General features: G+C 42.7%; 2 protein-coding genes across 7 annotated transcripts in view; one reads left to right on the top strand and one right to left on the bottom strand.

The window, feature by feature from the left end:
• Window positions 1-6826, bottom strand: part of CTBP1 (C-terminal binding protein 1) — a 235501-nt gene extending 228675 nt beyond the window's left edge. Inside the window, exon 1 of one of the 3 annotated variants that reach the window (XM_066185326.1) lies at window positions 6724-6826. The gene's annotated coding sequence lies outside the window, so the exon portion shown is untranslated. Of the gene's footprint in view, window positions 1-1836; window positions 1898-6723 lie in introns of those variants that run through there. The other 2 variants (XM_066185324.1, XM_066185325.1) reach the window with 2 other exon arrangements.
• A 716-nt stretch (window positions 6827-7542) lies between these two features.
• MAEA (macrophage erythroblast attacher, E3 ubiquitin ligase) overlaps window positions 7543-25529 on the top strand; it is a 48883-nt gene continuing 30896 nt past the window's right edge. Inside the window, exons 1-3 of one of the 4 annotated variants that reach the window (XM_066185322.1) lie at window positions 7569-7656; window positions 15275-15372; window positions 25233-25415. In XM_066185322.1, the coding sequence (XP_066041419.1) occupies window positions 25308-25415 (108 nt within the window). In that variant the 5' untranslated portion in view covers window positions 7569-7656; window positions 15275-15372; window positions 25233-25307. Of the gene's footprint in view, window positions 7657-15274; window positions 15373-16895; window positions 16974-25232; window positions 25416-25529 lie in introns of those variants that run through there. The other 3 variants (XM_066185320.1, XM_066185321.1, XM_066185323.1) reach the window with 3 other exon arrangements.

Here is a 25529-nt window from a genome sequence, read left to right as displayed (position 1 = left end):
AACACTAAGCTCTGATTTTATTTCCTACTTCCTATGACCACCATTTTTGAAGTTTAAAAAAATCCTAAACAGATATCATACACATGGCTTAAAAATAGGAATGCGAAGCAATCCAGATAAATCAATATTGCTTCATTCTGCAAAAACCTAAAATTCATTCATTCAGAATAGCAGATTTTACCTGGTTTTGTGCTGTCACTTGGTAATGTGAAAATCTATGCTGGGTTCTGCTTTTGTTTTGTTGGAGTAGGAGGATTATTTTAATATGGAGAGGATTGATTTTGTTCCTCTATGCATGAGCTGCTGTTGATATTCCCAACCAGAAAGACTCCTTTCTAGAATTATCATCAGTATATATTACAAGAGAGTGTTTACTTCCACCCTGCCTCTCTTTTAAAAGCCTCCACAGTGTTAATTCCCAGAGCAAGGCTACAGGTCTCCTACTCAAAATTTCTCTTTAGATTTTCTAATCCTTTTCTCCTTAATCTCCATTATACAAAAAGAAATCCACATATGCATGGTCTGTGGGAAGCTAAGTAACTTTACCTCTCACCATAGTTACCACATCTGATTTAACCACTGGCTCCGGACATTGAATCATTGTCCTTTAAGATTTCAGATTTTATTTGCGTATGCCTCGATACATTCATCAAGCATAAAAATTATACAACTAGACTGATTTTAGTATAATTAGTAGACAATTACATTTCAATTTATGTGACTGTAAGACAACATACCATCCACCTCTGCTCTTTCTGCACTGTGTGTGCTGCTGTTTCCCAGCAAAATGTTTAAATGTGTTACTATGACCAGTATTGACAACGTTTTCTGTCTAATCCAGGGCTTTGAATGATTCCGAAACAATGTTACATTCAGATTTTCATTAGTGTGCTCAACTATTCTATTAGACTTTTTTGTTTCTCATGGTAACCAATTTTATTTGACTTAAGGGAAGCTGTTCAAATATTTAAAGGCACTCCGAGATGGCAGGAGTTTATCGAGGAGCATACATGTTGTGTCACAGATATTCCTTTCCTTGCTCTTTTGGATTCCCCCTCCCTTTCCGACCCCCCTTCAAAAACAGTAGCAAACAAATGAGAATCTCGACTTGCCACACTGCACCGGGAACGTGCTCACTTCATCTCTTTATGTAAATATGCAAGTTACAATGGGCACATTTCGAAACCACAAGCTCGGTAGGTAAAACAGATGCTTCTTACGTTCCTTCATTTGCACTGGATCCCTGTGCCAGAATCACCAGGCGCAACGCAAGAACTAAAGTATAAACATCTGCAACACCTCTCTGTTTTGTTAACATTCTTTCACACGTTTTCTTGCTAACTCCGAAAAGGCTCGACGGTGTAAAAGAAAAATAAAAAAAAAAAAAAGAGAGAGAGAGAGAGAAAAAAAAAAAACCCAAAGCCAACAACAAACAGTGAAATTGGAAACATCTGCGAGATAGCTACGGAAAACGGAATGAAACACGAATAAACAAAAACATGGCGAAAGTGGCCTGGGGTTGTTACACTGTCAGATCATTTTCCCGAGCCCAGCATCAAGGCTTTTGTTACAACCAAAGCGGTCATTTGCATGGAGAACCAACAGGGTTTCCTCTCCTTCGGCGTCTCCGCGGCCGTAACACACACACACACACACACACACACACACACACACAGAGTGGCCGTCTCCGCGCACGGCGAGCCCGCAGCCGCCCCCGGCACACAAACACCGCGGCCGAACGCGCACACGGCCCCGCCGCGGAGCCCCCGCGCCCCGCACACGCCGCACTCCGCCGCCCAGACGCGATTTAGGGATACAAAAAAATACCAGACGAACCTTTGGAGCGCTGCCCCAGCCGGAGTTCTCTCTCCCTCTCTCCCTTCTGCTCTGGCTGTTGCTGACAAGATCAGGCTGAGATTAACAAGTCCATGCTACTCTGCCAACCTCGCTCCTCCGGCGGCTGCACACACGCCGGGGGCTCGCAATCATACCAAACTTTCGGAAAGTTAAAAATGGAATGGATTGAAGGAATGTAAAGCACAATGGCAGGGAAGCAGAAAACACTGCCTGGACAATTATTGCAGCAGCACGCAGGGCACTGCTCTGTAGTCAAGGCTGTGTCAGCACTTTCTTTCTAAACCCCCCATTTTCAGGGGGCTGCAACTCAGAAAGGAAAAAAAAAAAAAAAAAACAAACAAAAAAACAGAAAAATGCTTATGGCCAAAAATATTGCAGGTAAACCCCCTTTCCTTTGCATTTTAAATCACCCATTTAGACCGTTCAGAAAGTTACAGGAGCCTGTGCACTCCGTCAGGCAGTCCCACATGCCTTTTTTATGCAAATACAAGTCTTTTTTTTTTTTTAAATGAGGTTTCACAAGAGTTTGACCTACATTGTGAATGCCCCCCCCCCATTCTTTTAATAGAAGCAATATAAAAAATACCTTAACATCGAAACCTGGTTTGCATAAACATGGGATAATTTCTAAGTAGGTTCTACATACACATTGGCTGAAAGGTACCAGATTGGTACCAGAGATAGGAAAATGGTCCCAGAGACGACTCAGCACAGCCTCTACTGAGGTCTCAACCCCAATTCATTATGGTAACTTGGTAACCCAAACTGCTGAGGGCATCTGCATTTTCGCCGGATAAGGAAAGGGTCCTTATAATCATGTTAAAATAAGGAAGAAAAGCGTTTGATCTGTATTTACTGCTTTACAACTACACTCTAAACTGTGGCACATCAGGGCAATCGCTGCTGCTGTTGTTAATAGCCGGGTTTCGGTTGTTGGGGGTTTTTTTTCGTTTGTTTGTTGGAGTTTTACTCTTGGCAATTTCCTCTCAGATACAGAAATAAAACTTCACCAGCCTTTTTACACAAGCCAGATACACTAAGACGCTTTTCAGCTACATTTAAAGTTACGATAACAAAATGAAGAAAAAAAGCCTCCAAACCATGAACTATACAGTCATATTACTACTTTCTTTTAAAGTAAATATACACCTTTATTGTAAAGACTGTGCAGCAGCCTAAGCCTGCTAGGCAAGAAAACCAAAGCCTAGGTCTTGACTCATTTGGAATAGCCAAGACAACAGGCAGTTCATCTAATCCTTACAAGACTCAAGTCCATCAAAACTTTTCCATCAAAAGGCTTCCCTCTGGTCTCTGTGAATTTCTGACGCCACAGGACTCTTGCATACAGTAGGATTTAAAATCAGTTGCATCCATTGCAATGGGGCCAGCCATTAAAAATTCTTGATTGCTGTGAACAACTCAGTAAAGCAACTTCCCTAGTAGTTTTCCCCTTCAACTGTCTCATTCCCATTATCTTCTAAAAAGTCCTAACATTTGAGGAATATATAATATCCATACAATAGACAGTGGTTGGAACTGGATGATTTTTAAGGTCCCTTGCAATCCAAACCATTCTATGATTCCATGTTAGTATCCAATATTAGCACAGGTATCCAATATTAGTACAGTTCATCTCACATTTCTGCCTTGCAAGAATAGCTGCCTGGCATGTCTTGAAGACAAGCTGATTTCTGTCAGTGCTGTGCACCGCAGTTAAAAAATACCAAAATTTCTCCCGTTAATCAGAAGAAAAAATTAACACAGATTAAAGGTAAAGTCCTAAATATTTCTCAAAAACCATAACTCACCAAAAGAGTGAAGGATTCTGCTTCTCCATTATCATGGAGAATACATTCTAATGGACAATACCACCACACCCACCTCAGAGGAAGAGAACTCTACTGAACAGTGAAGGCAACCTGTGCTCCTTCCCACCTGAACCAGCACAGGGCTTCACATTCCTGCATTAGGCCAGTCTGGTCTGCAAATACAAGAAATGATGGTGACATACTGCCACCTGGCACTGGGGTTATAATGGCCATGGGGAGGAAAGAGAAGCAAGTGTGGTAAAAATCTCAATCCACAGCAGTTTTTTCTCCAGCATATGAAAGCAAAGCACTGTGGTTTCTGCTCTGCTCCACCAAATAACACACAGAGGGTTTATGTTCTTGAAAGACAGATAATTTGCATGCAATGTTTAATGGCAGACAGATGTTTTCTCTGATCATTAATCTGGAGCAAAGCAGAAGGCTACTGGAAACAAATGAGTAAAGTTCTTCTAAACGTTTAGAGTATTCTGTGCACACTGCTTAAGTTAAACTAATTGCTAATTCACATTAACAAGACACTGAACGAGGACAAACATTAAAACATTATGTTTCAACTGGACAATACCAAGAAATACAAAATGGAAGCTGATCTTTCATCATCCTTTTATGACACCAGGGGACAAGGAAAAAAAAAAAAAGAAGATACAGTATAAAACTTCTTAGTAGATCCAACTTCATACATCCTATTGAAGAATAAAGTGGTAGGATTTATAAGAACTCTAAAAGCAAAGGTATATAGGGAATTAAACTAAATTTAATTAAATTAAGACTCGGCTTTATAACTTTGTATGGTAGGTTAAGCAGAAGACATATATTAACCTAATATTAAAGAGAAAAGTACAACCTTTCTGTATTAAGAACCATACCCAGGAATAACAATAGCAATTTTGTTTCATTTAGCAGGAAACTACAGATTTTAACAACTTCAAAAGATCGTTAGCTTAGTTCTCATCCCCACATTTGCCACGCCAACATTTACACTATAAATCAACAGCTGCAGCCTGAAGCTGAAAACATGCCAGAAATATGCATAGGTTGTATCAATATTTGCACATGGAGCCTTGAACATAAATTAGTTGACACTCAACACTTCAAGCTTCCTCCCTGAAGTTGCAATATTTAAAGGTTAAAGATTAGACATGCTCCCTCTTGTGTTAAACTAAGAATACACGAATACATGCTGTTTTCTCTGACATGATGGTTGCTTGGCCATCTGTTTCATTAAGCAACCCCTTTAGGTCTGGCTACTAATGTCTGACAAAGCTTCACCAATAACTCTCCAGTTTAAAGACCGATACAGTCTCAGCACATAACCTGTATCCACAGGGCATCTGTGTTTCATTAAATTAGCTATCAGAAAGGACCATTAAGGGATTACATATAAACAAATCCTGTTGTAAATAAGCATCTTGGACAAATACATACATGACTTGATCAATTACATCGCAAGTCACACTTCTTCAGTCCCTATAAGCATCAGAGAGCCAGGTTCAGGCTGCTCAGTACCATTAATTATGGGGAATACTGAAGAGCAAATTTCCTTCTAAATATTAGCTTACAGGATATTTAAGACAGACAGGAAGAACAGGAATATTTTACAATGCCACATAATTATGTTTGTAAATACAGCAACAATTGAGCAAAGTTTTCAATCCTCCACCCAAGCAGCTCAGGGTGAACCATACCCTGCACAGAACCTTAATGGAGTCAAAATCCCCCTTATAAGAATTCTCTTGCAGGATCTGGTCCCAAGATCATGTCTAGACATGAATGCTAATCCCAGGTGTAACTAACACAGAAGTTTTTACTAATACACTTCTCAAACAAAGGCTTTGCACCTGGTGTGGGCTTGGTAGATTACGTTTAGGCATACTTTTGCTGGCTATGGTCAGCACAAGGCTGAATGCTAGAGCAGCTGTGAGTAAATATCAGTAAGTGGTTCAGGGTCAAGAGCTGAACAGAATCTAACACTCAACTACATGACTTCCCACATTCCCTTTTATTTACCTCCATCCCTTTGTGGTGGACAGATACTTTCAGTGCAATGAGGTCTACGCACATCAGAAAGAATGGCACCAAATATTCTAAGAAACATACGCTTGCTCTTTCAAACCATAAAGGTTAAATATGTTCGCTCCTCCTGGAAGTATTGGTGTTTATTTTCCCACAGTCTTATGCAGACCAGTAAAAACATAACCACAATGTTCAGAGAGCAAAAACCATCATGGTTGTTGACAGACACAGGCTTTGGGGTCTCTTTAAAGCCCCAAACTCCAGCAGCACACTGCTTGAAGCACATTTGCTGCCAGTGCATCAAGAAACTAAACTTTTGACGCCGACTTCAGCAACAGAATGAAGTTTGTATTTACTGCACGTACAGGTCCTATGGGCACATTTCCCTTCTGCTGCAAACTTGGTGTGATGAAGGTCTGTCCCAGCGCCCCGTGTCGCGCCCCGAGGTGCTCAGGTCACAGCGAGGAGCCGAACATCGAGACACTGCCCTCTACGCAGCACCCAGAAAGCAGCTTTTATATTAGGACTGACACTCCAAGAGTGGTTTTATTCACTCGCACACAAAAGTAGGAACTCTGCAGGACCACGTCCTTTTTTTTTTTTTCCTTTTTTTTTTTTTTAAATGGAAACACTCACATACGTCCGTCAAAAGAATTACTGCTCGCTTAAACTGGTGCTTGTCACCTTACAGGGACCGGCCAGAGGTCAGTGGGTCACGCAAAGCCTCTGAGTGCAGCCATGGAGATCCACAGCTCGCCGGGGATCCCGCCGGGAGCCGCGCACCCGGCATCGGCCACAGCCGCCCGAACTCCGCACCTGTAGCGCCCGGCGGCACCGGGCGGTGCCGGGGATCGCAGCTCCGCTCCCCGGCGTGGCAGCGGGGGCAGCGGGACCCATGAATGGACCACAAGAGACCCGGCGGCCGAACGCAGCCACCCTCCCCCTCCCCACCCCGTCCCCCGCGGTGCGGGCGGGACCGGCCCGGCTGCGGCGGGAGCTGCGCCCGCCGCACGCCTCCGCTCACCGGGGAAACTCGGCGCCGGCCCGGGGAGCCGAGGGCAGGGGGCTGCCGCCGTCTCCGCTATTTAAACCTCTTCCCGCCGTCTCCGCCTCACTGGCTCCCACTCGCTCCCTCCGCCCCGCGGAACTCACGGGGGGCGGCCCCGCCCCTCCCGATGTACACACAGCCACACGCCGCCCGCCGCCCCGCCCGCTCGCCCCAGATGCGCAGCCCATTGGTTCAGCAGTCTGCCCGTCAATCTGAGAGGCTACAACATTGGCTGGCGGCGATGTTTATCACAGCGCGCCCCGCCCCGCGCCCCGCCCCTCCCCTTCCCGGACACCTCTGGGGTGTTAAAACGGCCGTTTGAAGTCACCAGCAAAATTTACTTTTAGGCTCCGCCCACTGGGCCCCAGAACATGTTCTGATTGGGCGATAGGAAATCGCTCTCTGCCGCCACTGGATGGCTGGGTGTCCATAACCCCCCCAAATCCCGCCTATCTCGATGCCGTAATCCCATTTGATTTGTCCGCGCATCCACATGGCCCCGCCCATTCCCACACCGCTGCCCATTCAGGCGCGGCTCCCCGAGCTCTGGGGCGGTGCCAACACTCACGGCAGGGGAACGTGAGGAAGGGAGCTGCTCATTGGCCGGCGCGCCGTCGCTCTCCCCCCGTCACCGCCCCCGCGGAGCGTACCAAGCCGCGGCGTCCCGGGGTGGCGGGGGGGGCGCGCGGCGTTGGTTCGGCCCGTGTCCATGAGGGCCGGGGCGGGGCGCGCGCCGTTTCCCGGCATGCCGCGCGCGCCGTAGGTAGCTCCCGCCGGGACGCGCTGGGAAGGAGGGCGGGAGGGAAAGGAGGGAGGGGGGAGGCCGGTGCCCGATCCAAGATGGCGGTGCAGGAATCAGCCGCCCAGCTCTCAATGACTCTGAAGGTGCAGGAGTACCCCACTCTCAAGGTGGGTGCCGGGCCGCCCCCGGCGCGGGGGGAGCGCGTTAACGCCCTCAGCGTCCCGCCCGAGCAGCGCTGAGCGGGAGTCCCTTCTCCCCCACGTTCTCCCCGCCTCGGGAGCCCCGGGGCTGTGGGATGGAGGTTGGGAACGATTCCTATCGCGTAGTTCCCGCCTGTCCCCGTTTTTCCTCTGCTTGACGTCTCGGCTGGTGCCGCTCCGCTGCTGCTCTTCCCATCCCCCTCCGCGGAGGGAGAGGGACGTGCCTGGAATATGCGGCTCTTCCCTGGTGTCTCCGTGCCCTGAGGGGACGGGGGAGGCCCCCGGGCCACTCTGAGGACACAAAAAGAGCTGGAAAGGAGCTGGGAGAGAAGTGAGGTCCTTGTGGTCGCGGGGCGGTGTGAGGGGGGAGCGGGCTCGGACGGAGCCGGGCTGCGGCAGAGGGGTTGGGGCGTGTGAGGGGAGCGTACTCCCTCAGGAGCACCGAGGACTGCCTGAAGTGTTCATCCCAGATGATTATCTGGATCTACGTGGCGTTGTTAGGAGACGTGTTAAAGGGGAGGGAGTGGAGGTGGCAGTATAATATGGTTCCCTGCCTGCTTGGTCCCCCGAAGATGGAGATGAGCTTGAAATACAAAAAGGGACAGACGTACTGGAGGGCTGTGGAGGCGAAGCAAAATAGAGTTTGGTAAAAGCTGTTCCTTCAGATACTGCGTCTGCCTGCCGGATGGAGGTCTCCCAATGCTGTATGAGTGGTCTTGGGCTTTAAGCAGGTGTTGTGAGGCAGGTGAAGGACTCAGCGATGACCTTAACGCTCAGTGCCTCCGAAAACTGTTGAACTGCGAGGATGATGCTCATAGGAATCAACGGGAACCTTTGTTTGAAGTCTCGTGTTGTATATACAGGAGATCTACCACATAGATAGCAGCAAGCGTGGAAGGGACCTGGGAGAAGGATCTCTCTTGCGAAATGCTTATTTAAATATCTCTCGTGTCAGCGTGTCCACATTTCGCTGTCTGTAGAAGATGTTTTTGCAAAGTCAACTTTGTTGTGCTGAGATCATGCTGTGCCTTCACACGCCGAGCATTGTGTGCTCTTTGCAGTGTTGGTTCTGCAGGCTCTCTGGCCATGTTCTTCTTGTGCATGTCCTCCTCCACGAGCTCCGTTCTGCTGAGGTCCTTAGAAGCAGAAGGACAAAGTGTTAATTCCCATTTTACATGTGAAGGCTCCTTTGTGTCACTCAGAAGTACTTTGAACCTGACAGCATCAGGCTTGAATTTTAAAATAGCTGTAAAGAACTCTCTAGCAGTTTCCATAGCCAGAACAATGTGAAGGCGTTTAATGTTAAGAACATCATTTAAAGACTGCATTTTAGGTGTATTCCAGTTGTTACCACAGCTTTGGTTGCTACATTGCTGAAAAATTACTGCAGTGAAGATCAGTGAGTTTTTTGTTTTGGTGCTTACGACTTAAGATGAATTGTCAAGGTGCCAGCCATTTAAAAGGTAGAGGATATTTTGGACTAATTCTTTTATTTCCACAAGCATTCTTTTCCCCTAAAATATCTCAACAAAAATATACGTAACAGAATGGAATGTTGTTTGTAAAGTTAGCAAGCTAAATAGTAAGTGAGTGAGACACCCTTGCACTGAAACTCTTCATTTCCAAGCAAAGGTGATGTTTATTGACTTTTCCCAGCAGCCGTTCAACTTCTGGGTTGTTCCTGCAATCTTTAACAACATTTTTCATTGTTTAAAAAAAACCTGCCAGAACAGTGTCTGCTCAAATCTTTTGAATGTGTCTTCTGAAATGTTCTTAGCTGTGAGTCATATATCAAAACATTTTCGTGGTGGAGGTGAAAAAGCAGCACAGAGAAATGAACACTAGGGTTAAAGTCTACTAAAGTAAGTTGATATGGAATCTCATTTTGCTCTTTAGGACTCAGATACCTAAAGGTTTCTGTGGGACTGAGACTCTGAATTTTTATTTCCAGTTTATTCAAATGCTGTGTAAAATGAACATGCATCACTTTTTTTAATTTATTTTGTTCACCAACACAGTAGCTCAGCTAGTTCTCTTAGAGCTCTGGACACTGGTGATTTTCCCTTATGTGAGTAAAATATAAAAGATTGCAGACTTGTATTTATATCCTTCCTGTTTCCTCCCTCTAGCTTCCTCATGCCAGCATCACTAGATAATAGTTGTGTAATAGTTCTACATTTACAGTGTGTTCCACGGAGCGCTTTTCATGTGAGAGAGTGCTTCAAACTGCAGAGGGAAATCCCTGTTCCATAGCTAAATTGTGGTTGCTGCTGGAGTGGAAATACTTCAGCTGTTCTTCAGCAGTTCAGCTCAGGGGAAGTAAATAGAGTTCTTCAGCTGAATCTAGAGAAGCTCTTTAAGTGTGCAAAATAATTCTTGAATATTCCCCTCCCGTCCCCTCCAGTCCCTTCTCAAGGACAAGAAGGTTGTCAGCTATTCTTCCACCAAACTGCTGTGGAATCTTTTTTAATCCTACTGATGGGGAATTCTGCTGGTCTCAGATGAGAGCATGTAAGATGAAAGCTGACAATTTGAAATTGAATGAATACAGACATTGTTATCATAGTTCTTTGCTGAAAATAATAAACAAGTGATGACAGGAAGCTGGATAATTCATCCATATCTTTAGTAGAAGTACAAGTAATTATTAAACTGATAGCAAGCTCTATAGGTTAAGACCCCAGAAGTGGAAGATGGAAGACCCAAAAGCAGGAATGATCACTTTGGAAAATATTCTGGTCTGTTTGTTGGCAAACAGTTTTGGGTTAGCTGGTCTGCTACTGCTTTAAAAAAAAAAGTTCATCAACAGGAGAGTTGTAGAAGCACAGGATATGTCAGTGTCTTCTCAGAGCTACTGTTTGGTTTCTTTTGTTGGCATCTCTGTCAGGGAAAATACTGGCAGCAGGTTTTATAAGACACTAATTTCTCCTGGAAATGCAGTTGTTGGATTGTTACAGGGAAACGTAGGAGACTGGGATTATGTGAAGTGCATATTGTTTCTGTCCTGTGTCCACAGAATACCTGAGGTTAGGAAGGACCTCTGCAGACAATCTAGTCCAGTATCCTGCCCTCCAAGCAGAGTCAGCTGGAGCAGGTTGCTCAGCACCATGGCCAGACTAGTCTCAGTTATCTCTCAAGATGGAAACTCCAGTGTCCCTTGGTAAACTTGTTCCAGTGTTTGACTGCTCTTGGGATACTAAAAGAGAATAATCTTTTGTTGACAAGAAATGTTCTGTATTCCAGTTTGTGTCCATTGTTGTACTTTTATGGGGCACTGCTGAGGGGAGTGTAGCTCCATATTCTTTGTTGTCTCCATGGGGTATTCGTACACCTTGTAAGGTTCCCCCTGCGCCTCTTCTGGGCTGAACAATGCCAGCTCTCTCAGCTCTTCTTCCCATGTCGCATTCTCCAGTCTGTTAGTGATCTCTGTCACCTTCTCTTCACTCATTGCAGTGTGTCCATGTTTCCGTTGTACTGGAGAGCCAAAACTGGACACGGCATTTTGGATGGGTCTAAGTTCTAATTAGAGTAGAGGGGAGGGATCACCTTCCTTGACCTCCTGGCAGTGTTTTTCCTGACACAGCCTGGGGTGCTGTTGGTGGCCTTTGCTGCAGGGGCACACTGCTGTCATAGGCACCTTGTCCAGCAGGACCCCAGGCTCCGTTCTACAAAGCTGCTTCCCAGGTTGTTGGTCTCCAGCACATCCTGGCACAAATGGTTGTTTTTTCTCAAGTGTAAGACTTTGTTTCCCTTTGTTGAATTTTATGAGTTTCTTGTTTGCCCATTTCTCCAGCCTGGTGACATCCGTAGGAATGGCACCACAACCACCTGGCATATTAACAGCTGTTTCAAATCCCAGTTTTGTGCCCTCTGTAGACTGGGGAGGTGCACTCTGACCTATCAATCCAGGTCACTAATGGAGATGCCAAACAGTTCAGATCAGCTTTTTTACCCGGTGAGGCAGAAGAAGTGCAAAGTTAATTTTTTGCATAACTGGTTGCAATGCTTTATTTTTTTCCCATGTTTATAAGCTTTATTCTAAGCTGCTTTTGAAACAAATTTTAAGAGTCAAGAGTACTTTTGTCAAAACTTTGAACAGGTAGCAGCAAAAGTTATTCAGTGAAAGTGGTTCAAGCAGAACTTAAGACAGAAGTAACAACTTGTAATACTTAGTTCACTGTCTGTACATCAATGTAAAAAAATAAGTATTGTGATAGAATCATGGGATGGTTTGAGTTGGAAGGGACATTAAAGATCATCTTGTTCCAACCTTCCTGCCAGGGTCAGGGACACCTTCCACTAGACCAAGTTGCTCAAAGGCGTATCCAGCCTGGCCTTGACACTCCCAGGGAGGAGGTATCTGCAGCTTTCTGGGCAGCCTGTTCCAGTGTTTTGCCATCCTCACAATAAAAAAATTTCTTCCTCCTATCTAATCTAAACCTGCCCTTTTTTAGTTTCAGGCCGTTCCCCCTTGTCCTGTCACTACCTGCTGTTGTAAAACGTCCCATTCCAGCTCTCTTGTAGGCCTCTTTTTAGACAATCTAAGTGCTTTTCAGACAGAAGGTTGGTAAAATAAGCTAAGCCTGGATGTTGGTAACAGCTCTGCACTAACTCATCATGAGCACTTATCTCATACTCAATCCATCTTCAACCTGGGTGCTCTGACTCACTGAGCGCGGTGAATGTCCATGCCGAGCGTTCCTGTGCTGCTGAATAATGCACTTCCTGTTTTGACACATCCTGTGTGTACCTGTGTGTGTGTCAGCAAACAAGTGTGACATCTTTTGTGCTGCTGTTGTTTTCCTGCACTAGGCTCTGCTCTAAAAACCACTCTTTTAAGAAAAAGCTAACCCTGCGGGACTTTGTAAGAAGTTTGACTTCCTAAAGTAGCAGAAGAAATTGGCTCCTGTTGGTCTCTTTTCCACCCCTGAGTGTTCACTATAAAATACATTTTAAAGTGATTAATGAAGGAAGAAGACACAGTGAAAGGCAGTGCAGTCATGACCTAGAGCTGTTGTTTGGTTATCAGTACCCCATTGTGCCTGTAGGGAAATACTTGAAGAACGGTATTCTCAAACATCTTTCAGAAGATTTCCTGTTATTATCTTCAAAGTGAACACTTACCTGGTGTTGCAATTCCTAGTTGCACCATACTTGGTTTGTAGTGTTTTCACAGGACGGTGGCCTGTGATCTTGTGAGTTTGGTTTGTGTATGTTTTCTGGTGGAGAAATAATATGCTTGTATGGTAGCTAGCACATTGGGATTTTAAACGTTGACATAAAACAAGATTTGACTCTTGGCATGGTGAGTGTTTCTCAAGACCTGGGAAATGAGTAATGCTGGGCTTCACACATTTCCTAGGAAATAGGAAAATGCTTTACTTGGTGTGCTCCCTAAGCATCTTCCCATTGTCTTTCAAGTTAGTAGTTCCTGTATAATCAGCATAGGAGTGTGCCTTTTGAGCTCACAGATTTCGGGAAGCACTGTTGTGGCAGATGGGTATTTGCTGTAACGGCACACTGGCAGCATCCATCAGTCCTTGTGAAGTCAGAAAGCTGTGCCTGCATTGTAGACTTGGCCTCCCACAACTTACAGCCTGAAGATACACTATGTGGGAAGTATTTGCTAACCCAGAATGTGAAATATGCCAAAGCAACTGATTACTTAAAATACGTGTTATTTGACTTAAATAAAGCAGTTTTTAAAGATATTTTAATTTTGACAGCCAGTAATTTAACCACTTCACAACTTCTTTTGATTTACCTCAGCTTTTTTGAAGAGCTCTGTGGATTAACTTGGCTTGTAAACTAGTGAAAATGAAAGTAAAACAGATGATACATTGAGTAGAACTTTGATCATTCATATATTCTGACATAGGTTTGCTGATTTGAATCGATAATGCTTAATTGTCTTACAAGAAATGCTGTCACTTTGGCTGGAATAGGTTCTTTGGGTCCAATCTGGTTGGAAATGGGATCTCTTGCCAGTATCATGGTGTCTGGACTGTGCAAACGCACAGAAGGACAATGACCTCTTTCATTTAAAGAGGTAAAGAGGTGGTGCTGTGGTTAAAATGAACAAATATTTGGAGAAGAAAGAAGGATCAAAACAAATGGAGGGACTTGCTTAGGACACAAACCTGCTGAGTGACCTCAGCTTTGCAACTCAGCTGCTTCTATGGCCAGGGGGCAATGCTTAGATTCTTGTTAGTGCTCCAGTATTCCTACTGAAAAAAGAAAAGCAGACATTTCTTTTGAGGTGTAAGTCCAGGTGGCAGCCATAAACAAGTGCGTTGGAAAAGACTGATCTCTGATGTCCTCAGGGTGGTTCTGGACAGGGCTCTTAAAGTGGCTGTCAACCTCCTTATATAAGGATGCAAGACAGTTTTCTATAACAGGAAAATGGCTTTGTAAATCACTTAATTTTCTTGCAGGAAGCCTTGTTCCAAAGTTCATAATGTATTTAGAAATAAGTTACTTGCAGTTGGTGTAACAGGATAATATTTTGAAGGAGGGTGATTGCTACTTGTGTAGCAGATGGAGAGTCCAAGAATTTTTGCTGCTCGTTCTCTCCTGTATTGAAGTTGCAGCTTTGAATAATAGAATGATGATTTCTTTTGAGACACAGCTGCTCTAGAATACACAGTACTGTCTTCCTGAGTTGTAAAACTGACTTGTTTGTAACTAAGGCTTTACTCTTCCAAAACATTGAAACTGTTTTTAAAAATAACTATTTTTTAATAATCCAAATTACCTCCAACTGCTTTTAGGCTTATGAAATTACTGTGTTTGCATCTATATCTTCAAGATTTTATTTTAATGCTTTTACCTAATTAACCTAAATCTAGACATTATTCTTAGCCATCCATTCCTGAAATATACTACTACTCTTTTAACTTTTTTTTCCTTTTCTGATTTTGCCTAGAACAAACTATTACTATTTTAAGGAATTGATAAGAGCTACTCATCAGAAGAGTTCACTGAAGAGGTGGTGATATCATTTATGTTTTGGATAAGTCCAGTGACCAATAATGCTGATGACTCTGGTCTGAAGGAATCCAAGAATTGTTGAGGAAAAAATGAACTATATAAAAATACAGAATTTCAGTAATTCTGCATGGAAGTGCTTAATTGTTTCTTCTTTGAGGGAAAAATTTCAGTAGTTGCCTCATTTTTCTATGGCATCATATATGATAGATGTCCCCTACTTTTCTGTTTTTTTGAGGCAAAGTGAGCGTGGTGATCTAATTTAGTCTCAAGAAAACAGCTGAGTGCATGAAGATGTTTCTTGTGGGGTTTAGTTTTTTCTCTTGACACTGTTTGTTGAAACTCTTCAGGAGATGCCTAATTTTTCTTACATGTTCCTCTATTTCCTGTTCTTCTTGCCTAAAGTAGTGCTAAGTTGTCTTTGCTTCTACTTTTTTGAAAGGCAATTCCATCACTGCACCTCTCTGTTTCCCCTAGCTGCCTCGCCAGGCTTAATTTCATGTAGGGGCATTTGAAAGAACCTTATTTATATCTCAAAGTCTTCAACTGAATTGTCTTGGAGACCTGTAGATTCATACAAATCTCTGGTGCTTTTCAGGTGTTGTAAGCTAACACAGTTGAGGAGAGGAAGCGCACCATTTTTGTGACCCTTGAAAGGAGAGCATAGTTCTGTAATGGTTCCCCCCACGTAATCTGGTAGGACTCTTTTTATTTTATATTTCTTGAAACACTTTTTTTTTTTTCCTTCCCCCTAATTTTGTGACTTCATGTACTTGATAAGGTTTTAAAAAATCCGTTTCTGATTCCCTCTTGCTCGTGACGGAGTTAATTTGAAAACATACACAATGAAGGTTATGGGGTTTTTTTTAAAATCACATTTTAGTGGGAAGGCGTTACTTTCAGCCAAGATACTTTAACACTGAGGAAGGAAGATGCACACAGAGATCTGTCAAGTCAGGATATATAGTTAAAAGTTCCCTCTATAGGAACTGGTACCAGTTTGACCCAATTCACTACTTTCTATCAAATACAGAAGGAAAATAGATGTTCTTCACAGAATTGCAAACCTATGTAAAAGATGTTTGTTTCTGTTGTCTGTGAAAACCAGTATTTAGTAAATAAACCTTTGAAAAATCCTGTTAACAGGAGTCTGGAGAATAGTTAAAGGTCTTACATATACAACCAAATATTTTTTCCTTCAATTTCTTCCTTCAACTGACTTTTTTAAAGTCTCACTTTTACTCTGTAATTCCCCACAACCAAATGATAGCTACACAAACTGGTTTTTACTTCTTTCTGCTGCATCTGAACTAGTTTCATATATGCAGTTACTGTGGGCTAGAAACTTTTTGATTTATGTTGTGGTCTGAAAGTGATTGTTTTACTTCTCATTTTTATTTGGAGTTCCTTAGATTTTACTCTATATAAGTAAAGAAAGAATTTGACCAATGTTGTAGTATGTGACCAGATCAGTGTGAGATCTGGTGTGCTGAAGGTCTGCTGTAAGGCTAAAGATTTGGAGAATAGAGGCTTATATTTTCTTTCAAAACTTCAGTCATGCAATAAATGTGTAGTTCAGTCTTTTGGTATTGCTGTGTACCAGTCAGGAAAATTAGTGGGCAGCATCAAGATGGTATTTGGAATTTTGCACAGTTGTCATTAGACTTTGCCCTAACATCCTACACCTCCAGAGGAGCAGAAATGCAGCATGTAACACTTGTCATTAAAACCCTTTTTGTCCTGGGAGAAATCCCTTTCTCCTGTGTTCAGTCCTCCTCTTAATTCTCTGATAAATGCTGAAGTAGTCTGAGGATTTTGATGGATAGCTGTGGAAGAAAGACAATGTAGAAGACTGTTTCCCTGCTTCTGCTATGTTAAGTAAAATTTTAGTGAGGTTCTTAATATATGTAATTGATTTTCCCCTTCCAACCGATGGCTTATTGATGCAGAAATAGTATCCCAGCTAATCAAATATGGAATAATGTATATCAGTTAATGTGACTTTTAAAGAAGTGCATGCCATTTAAAGATATTGGAGTTGTTTTTAAGAAACTGAAGGAGGCAGTGAGGTGGATTTGCTTGATAGTTTATTCATATTACTGGATGTTTTTTAGAGATAAGCCTTACCAGGAACTCTTGCAAGACAGACTGAAGTCCTTATGTGGATAAGGAGCTGGACAAGATAAAAAACAAACATCAAGATTTAGTAACCAGCCTCTGTGCTGGAGGAAGATTGGTGTTAGGATTCTGGTGGCATCCTGGTGATATTCAGCTGTTTGAACAGCCTGGGAGAAAGAGTAAGTGCTGAGATGAAGCAGTTTCCTTATGATACCAAGATAATTGGGGTATTGCAAATATAGCCCAAGTGTGAACCATTAGAGGAGAGCAGTGAGAGACTGAATGGGTGCTAAAATAGATTCAGTATAGACAAGTGCAGTATGATACAGCTTTTAGGTATGGTGGAAAGAAAATTAATCCTAGTCTTATATATATAATAACTGAGTTGGAAATGATCATCATTGGTCAGTGGGATCTGAGGGCTAATAGTAAATTTTTCTGTGGTCAGGTTAATGTCAACAAATACAGGACAGAAGTGTTGGGAAAGGGAATAATGGAGAAACTCAATATGCAGCAGTTAAAATCCATGGTTTCTTGTTCTCTCAAGTGGTATGAGTTACTCTTATTTTCTCCCTTCTCACATCCTGTAAAAGGGTGTAGTAGGACTGGAAAATGTCTATAGGAGGACAAGAATGATTAGAGAGATGGAATGTTTGTCTTCAAGGCATGGTTTAGAAAGAGTCTCTTCAATCTCAAGATACGTGAGAAGTATGTTGGAGAAAGAGAGGGTTCCCTTTTTTGCTTCCAAAACAAGAACAAAAGGGTTTCATCTTAGCTGAAAACTCAAAAACAGAGTATTTCTTCACATAGCTGTGAGCCTGTGAAATGTCTCACAACAGGATGTTGCAGTGCTAAAACTCAGGTCAACAGCAACCAGCAGTTCACGAGTGAGAAACACCCTGTGGCGTTTCTACTATTAAACTCCCATCTCTGGCTCAAGAAGTCCAAAGAGACTGTTTGGGATTGGTAACTTTGTTCTTGCCTTTTTTCAAGTGCCATCCTCTTTCTGGTTATCATCAGAGAAAAAATAGTGACAGAAAAGGCAGTTGGTCTTATCTGGTATGGTCATTCAGATCTTTGTATGGAAATGTATTTGATGTCTAAGTTAACAAAGATTAATTCATTAAATTAAAGTAGGAAAGTACTTCTGCAGACTGTTCAATTCAGGCTACTTCTTAAACCTTGGCTAACTTCAAAAGCTAATCTGAGTTGCTCGGAGTCCTGCCAAGTTCTGAAAGTTCTTGAGGGTGGAGATTCCGTCACCTTTCTGGGCTACTGTTCCAGTGCTTACCAAGTCTTCTGATTGAAATATTTTTATGTCCAGCTGGAATTTTCTTTAGTGACAGTTGTCAACTCTGCCTCCTTCCTTTTTGCACTGTAACTCCGGAAAGTCTGGCAGGCTCTTATCTGTGACCTTCACCTTTCGGTGGTAGAAAGCTTCTATCAGATTGTGCTGCTTCCAGCTCCCTGTAGCCTTCCGTTCTACAATGGAAACAAGCCTGCCCCTCTCAGCTTCTCTTGGATTTTTTTTTTTTATCCTCCAACCAGCTCACTGTTGTGGTGGCAGCCTTCTGGACTGTCTCCAGTTTGTCAGCATCTCTTTTTTAGTGGGTGGGGGGAGTGACCTGAAAACCAGACTCAGTATTCCAGATGAGTGTGCATAAATGCTGAGCATACACAATCACTCCTCTCAACCCACTGCCTTTAGCCTTGCTAATGCAGCCTGGGATGGGGTTATCCATTACCTGCTGTCCATCAGGACCTCTGCATCATTTCTTGCAGTGATGGGCCTAGCCAGTTATTCCACAGCCAGTGCTGAAGGCTGGGATGGTTTTGTGCCAGATACTGGGCCCTGGTCTTTTACCTTGATTATCTTTCATAAAGTACTTGGTGTATTTCTCCAGCTTGTCATTTTTTCTGAATGGCAACTCCAACACCCATTTATATTTATGAAGCACTCTCCCAGTTTGTCTCCTGTGAGCTTTCTGACCGTGTGCTCCATAGTGCAGATGGTTGAAGATGTCATATATGTTGGGGCTGATAACATTCCTGGGGAGTCAAGCAGTACTTGTAATTGGCCACCAGGAAGCTTTGGAACCACTGACCATTATTCTTAGAGCCTGACTATGCAGTCAATCCCTCACCCATGTTGTGTTCAGCCATTGAGTCCATGTCTCCCCTGTTTGGCCACAAGTGAGACCATGTCAAAAACCTCACTACTGTTGGCATGAAAGGTTGCCAGCGTGCTCCTGCCATTCAGAGATCATTGAAAGCAAACAGTGTTGTCAAGCTTGATTTGCTTATGGCAGTTCTGGGCTGGTTGTTCCTGGTCACCTTTACAAGTTCGGAAATGGTTTCCTTGTTTTTTTCTTTTTTCTGTAACTTTCACAAGAACTGAGATGAGGCAGACCAGCCTGTAATTTTTGTGATCTTCCAGGTTCTTTTTTTGGAGTAGGGGCACAGAACTTGCCATTTTCAGTCAGGGAAAACTTCTCTTGTTCACCATGACATTCCAGCAATGGTAACAGGTTTGCTGTGTCATCCAAGACCTCTCTCCTTTCCTCCCTTCTGCTCCTATGTACCTGTGTGAATGCTCCCTTGGTAGCTTTGTCAGTCATCTCTCGAGGCCTGTGTATCCTCAGCTTGCTTTGGACTTCTTACATGAGTGAATAGTACCTTTCTCCCCAGGCTCAGTTGCTCATGCATCGTCAGGAAGGCTTAGGAAACTTCACCAGTAAAGACAAAGAAGGCATTTAGAAGTGAGACTTTGTTGTCCTTTGCAGCTAGGTCACAAACTCAATTGTGTAGATGCATTTTATCTTCCTTAAGCTGCTTGTATCTATAAGGCCCTGGTAATAGCAATTCCTTATTTGAAGTCTAGTTGAATGTGATGTTGTCTGTGATGGTAACAAGTGCTGGATTTCTAGCTGTGACTCAGAAGGCTTTTGTGGCTGGACAACTACAACACTTCTGCAAAGAGGACCTCTCCACAGTCCATGTTTTTTGTCATGTTGTATTCTATCCCAAGCAGAGAGCCTTTCAGCTGTCTCTGTATTCAATTTATTTGCAAACCCCAGGTGCTCAGTGAGTGGCTGTGTCTGTTGCAGAAGCTGCCAGTGTGCAACAGGCTAAGACTTCACCACATGCTCGAAATGCCATTAAACTGCTTAATAAAATTCAAGGTGCTACAATGAGCATAAGTTCAGTCTGGTTGTCTGACTTCCAACAAAATAAATGCCTTACAGGTAGCAAAGCTTTTTAAGCTTTGATCACTGTAATTAGTGAACTTCTCTGAGGGGAAAATGGTCTGCATTCTCCTCTCCCTTTTGATATTGTTAAAGGCTATAGATGGTATGTTCTCATCACATGTTTTCTAAGGGTGCTTTTCTGTGAGTCTGTAGAGATAAGCGAGAGCTGAGGTGGGAGTGTGCTCAGCAGCTGTTTGTATATATTCAATTTATGGGGAGATTACAAAATGTGCACACATAGATACATTCGGGAAACCTTAAGAAAAGAAAAATTAATCTCAGTTAAATCTTGATAATGAGTGTAAAAGCAATATGCATTGCAGGATGCTGTGTAAAGGATTAGGTGGTTTAGAATCATAGAATGGTTTACTTTGAAGGGAGCTTAGAGATAATTTAATTCCAGCCTCCTTTCTGTGTCCATTAGACTGGGTTGCTGAGAGCCCCATCCAGCCTAGTCTTGGACACTTCCAGGGATAGGTCATTCATAGCTTTCTGGATAACTGTGTCAGGGCCTTACCACCCTCACAGTGGGGAATTTCTTCCTCATATCTAATCTAACCCTGCCTCTGCCATTTTGAAGCCATTCCCCCTTGTCCTGTCACTCCATGGCCTTGTGAAAAGTCCCTCCTCTAGCCCTCTTACAGCCTGTTAGGTACTGGAAGGTGCCATAACGTCTTCCCACTGCCTTCTGTTCTCCACGGAGGAGAACCCCAGCTGTCTCAGGCTGTCTCCACAGCAGAGGGGCTCCAGCCCTCTGATCACTTTTGTGGCCTCCTCTGGTCTTGCTCCAGCAGGTTCAGATCCGTCTTGTGTTTGGAGGCCCCAGAGCTGGGTGCAACATTGCAGGTGGGGCTTCACAAGAGCTGAGTAGAGGGCCCAGATTGCCTCCCTTGACCAGCTGCTCACGCTTGGCTTGATCCAGCCCTGTGTGCAGTTGGCTTAATATTATTTATATTTCTTTAAATATTTATTTGCAGGCTGATAATTAACACTTGAGAAGCGTATGCAGTTTGAAAAGCATCCGATTACAGTATATGCAAGCATTTAATACTAGCTGGGGTTTTTTTCTCCTTTTTATGTGTTTTCAAAAAACTCAAGAAAATGGAATCAATTAGTAAGTGAATGGCTTATTGAAAAATTTATTTTTATGAAAATATATTTGAATTCACTATGCTTCAGGGTATTTCAAGTTACATTTGATATGGCTTATGAAAAGAAAGATTGCCTACAGTTGTCCAGTTCGAATAGCTTTAGCCACTTCATGATTTGAGAACTCTGCCTTGCGTTGGTACTTTATTTGCATTCATGGCAGGAAGAGGACTGTGTTTGGGCTGAAGGCCAGGTAGTAAACTTCACAGTTGAGTTCCTAAGTGCACACTTAAAAACTCCCCTGAAATCCTTAGCTCTGTAGTTTTCTACTCCCTGCTCTCAACCAAACAACCAACGTGTTGCTCTCATGGCAGTCTTTTCTCTTCTTCCAGTTCAAGCTTGTACACCCAGAGCAATCCTCTTCTAAGTCTTGACTCCACAGCTGGAGGTTGTTGGAGCATGTTCTGGGACAACACACCAGTTTTTTCGCTTTCTAAAAACAGTGAAGCAGCTCCTGAAATGAAGGAAGTATTTGGATCAGGTTAATCAGTTGTCTCTGCCTTTGTTAGTGTACAGCACCTGGAAACAGTCATGCTACAGTTGCAGAAGCCTCCAGCCAAACAGACTTTGCTTCACATCACAGCAAAATTTTGATCTTGGAAAAACTTGTGTTACTGTAATTTTACCCCTTGTGTAGGTTGTTCTAACTTCAGTCAAATTCCTTTTCACTAGGTTTAAGTTTGACCTGGTTTAGTACATGCTTAGGTTCAATAATGTGTCTGCAGCTGTGGAAGCTGATGAACAAAAGGAGCAGAACCTATTTAGTACCCCTGGATTTAAATGTGCTGCCCACTAATATTTTACAGCTCTCTTTTGTATCCTCTTGTATGTTCACAGTATGAGCCAACTGGGTGTGGTTTTTCAAGCTCTAACGAGTAGGACAAGTTGGTATTGTGCTTGTACAGAACACATTCTGGACAGTACTTGCTGCTTTATTTCAAATTTTCTAGTGGCTGATTTATTCTTTTTTCCTTAAGGTAATGCTTCCCTAGGCTGAGTTCTGTAGGTCACTCTTGTCTCTGAATAATGACTGTGTAATCTAGGTTTGGTCATAGAATGGTACTGGCAGGAAAGATTCCAAGTCTCTAATAGGTTTATGGCACTTAATGAGATGTAAATCTTGCATCTGTCTCTTGGTCTGCAAAGTTTGGTGTTCACAGTGTTTTAACGATGGTACCTGAAAATCAAAGTGAACTATAATTAAACATTTTTAGAATTGTATTGTCCCGAACACTTCTTATATGTTCTCCTTCCATTAACTTTCATTATTGGTGCAAAAAAGTGATCCTACTGGTACAGTGCCTGTAACTTTTGGAGGGTTCTGCAGTAAAGCAAGCCAGTGCTGGGGAGTGGCTCCTTTGGCACTTTGGAGCTGTAGGAGTAATAAAAGAGCAGAGGATCAAGATGCAAATTCAAGATAAAATGCTGCTTTGTGAGGAATGTAGCAGTTGCACTTCTAAATTTTGGCATTCATAGACTCTGTCCCTGTAAAGTAACTGTAAAAGCTGTACCTGGATATGATTCACAAATACTTGCATGGAAACTGCTGGCTCTATAATAAGAAACAACTGCCTGTGCAAATTGCGAAAATCTCTGGTAAAGTGTATTTACTGTCAGCTTCAGTTATGCAAATAATTTCATTGTACCTTTAATTTCCCTTGTTATGACACACTAAATTATGTTTCTCAATATGTTTACTTTTATTTACTTTGAGAGTATATAGTGGAAACATTTCAACTTATAGTCTCTTCCACACAAGACATTCAGATTGTTTTTACGGTAGGGGAAAAAAAACATAAGAGAAGATTCAAAAACCTATTGCACCTAGACACATTCTAAAAGATATATAGTGATACCAGCTGAAGTTGAAAGTTCAATTGTTCTAAATGTCATATGAACACAAACGGTGCCAGAAGTCTGCATGCTGAAGAGACAGAGCACAGGAAATGGGTGCTGTTACTGCTCTTGAGTGCAGATAAGGAACTAGGGAAAAGGGAGATTAAACACAGACTTTTTTTTTCAACTGACTAGATCTGTGTCCAGCTGACTGCTCAAAATTTGACAAAAGCACTTCCTGTACTAAAAAAGATGCCTCAAATTAATAGTAGCTTATGAAAGTCTTTATTGATGCAGATTTTCAGTGTGGCATGGAAAGCTGATTAGCAAAGTACTTGCAGAAATATTTTTTGGTGAACAGAAAAATGTTGTGGGGGAAAAAGAAGGGAAGAAGTTGTCTTAATGCTGTCTGGCATCAGGTCTTAGAGTTGGAAATAGGTTTCCATGTTCAAAAACATGAGATGTCAAAATAATGGCTTCCTAGAACATCCATTTTATCTGTGGGTCTCTAAAATATTTCAATTTTTTTGTGGAAATGGAGAAAAGAAATCAGGGTTGGAATTGGAAGATTGTTATGTAGGCAATTCAGTAGGTGTTGAAGCCTATAATTTGTCGTGGTTTATGTGGTTTGAGTTTTGGATGGGTGTGCTGCTGGCATTTTAGGGCAAAATGTATAAGGAAATATTTTGGCTTGATGCTCCCTGTGGTAGAGTCTTGTCCTGTCATTTGTTTAGGTCTTAGTTTGAGATACCGAGAACCATTAAACAGATCATTTCAGCCCTTTCATATCTTATCAGGATTATCCTTGTGTTTTATTACTACTACAAATGCAAAGTCTTGGAAAGCAAATGCTTTGGCTCATTTTCCTTCGTCTGAACCAAACTGTTCCCTAATAGGGAATTGTAGTGGTTCTGTAGGAACCTCTTTGCTAATGGAGCCCAGAAGGGCTGTGGCCCCTGGGGATACTTCCTTGCATGCAGATAATTAGAATGAGGAAAACGGAGACCTTGATGTAATTGACTAGAAGTTATATGCTTGAAAGATTTGTAATCAAACATATACGTGATATGTACCAAACAGAGCACTGATTTGTGTTTCCTGTTTTACCTTTAACATGGATAATCTGATTGCTAGCTAAATTATGCCTTTGATTAATGAAAAAGCAATCAAGACTATCATAACTACCTGAAAGAACTTCTCATGGACTTGTTAAAGATTAAAGATATGGCTGAATTAAGTGTATAGCACTGGAATGTTTTTAAGAATTTCTGTTCCTGTGAAGTAATAGAACTTCCTGTCTAAATTGCTTGTGCTGTCACTCTAGTGGAAGCAGCTTAACATTTCCTGCAAGCTTTCCCCAAATCATTCCCCAGCCTGTAGACTGCTCCCATCTATGTGTCCCTAATGGCCATCAGTAGCAGTTTTGATTCAACTGTTCCACAAATGTGTGGGACAAGTAGGACAGGAGACCTCCAAGACCGGCAGATCTCTTAACTCAGGAATGGGGCTTTAGAGGAAATTAACCACTTTAACTCAGGAATGGAGCATTAGAGGAAATTAACCACTTTACTCATACATTGTAGGCTTTTATCACTAGAAAATTTACTTGGGGTTTCTCTTGGCATTCCTCATAGTCCTTGGGGAAGTAATACTAAAAAGCAGTCTTTCATGGGTAGAGGTGTGTAGGAGACTTGTTGGATTTCCTGAATAACTGTTGGTGTACTACGTATAATTTTTTCAGTAGCCAATATGCATTATACATGCTTTTTCTCAAAGGTAACTCTCTCATTTTTAATGAATTCATGAAGGGAAGAAATGTAAAATTAGAAAGTTATGTTCTGAAGGGTGATCTCTTAGTTTAATTAGTTGCTTTCCTTTTCTAGGTACGAATTAGTCTTCACTTTCTGTAGTCACTGGACTGTTTCTATCAGTGCTTCCTATGGCCAAAGCACAACCTGGTATCAGACAAGAAACTGCAGCATTTTTCCTGGTATTTTTTTGTGATCTTTGAAGTGTGAGCTCCTTGCTGAGAGAACTTAAATAAGGGTTTTAGTATGGGAACTCCAGTTCAATCAATGACCTCTCGTCCCCTGGTACCAAGGTGTTCTTTGGGCCGCATCAGATGAAATCATCAGTCTTTCTAAGCTCCAGAGGATCTGACTTTTTAAATACAGAAATTCTAATGGCTTGGTGTTTCTCTTTCAGGTGCCATATGAAACTCTGAACAAACGATTTCGAGCTGCCCAGAAGAACATTGACCGGGAGACCAGCCACGTGACCATGGTGGTGGCGGAGCTGGAGAAGACACTGAGCAGTTGTCCCGCTGTGGACTCCGTTGTCAGTCTCCTGGATGGAGTGGTGGAAAAGCTCAGTGTTCTGAAACGCAAGGTCAGGGCTTTTCCACCTTCATTGCAATGCCGTTGGCTTTGATTTTCTTTTCAACCTAGCAGGCATTGCTGGCTCTCAAAGGCCTTGGAATGCACCGTGAAACCTTGCTTCACT

Source organism: Chamaea fasciata, unplaced genomic scaffold (assembly GCF_029207755.1).
Source record: "Chamaea fasciata isolate MVZ Bird 193981 ecotype frontalis unplaced genomic scaffold, bChaFas1.0.hap1 SCAF_6, whole genome shotgun sequence".
In the NCBI taxonomy this organism is placed as follows: Eukaryota; Metazoa; Chordata; class Aves; order Passeriformes; family Sylviidae; genus Chamaea; species Chamaea fasciata.
Note: the sequence above shows the minus strand (reverse complement) of the source record. Positions and strands in the feature narration are given on the sequence as shown.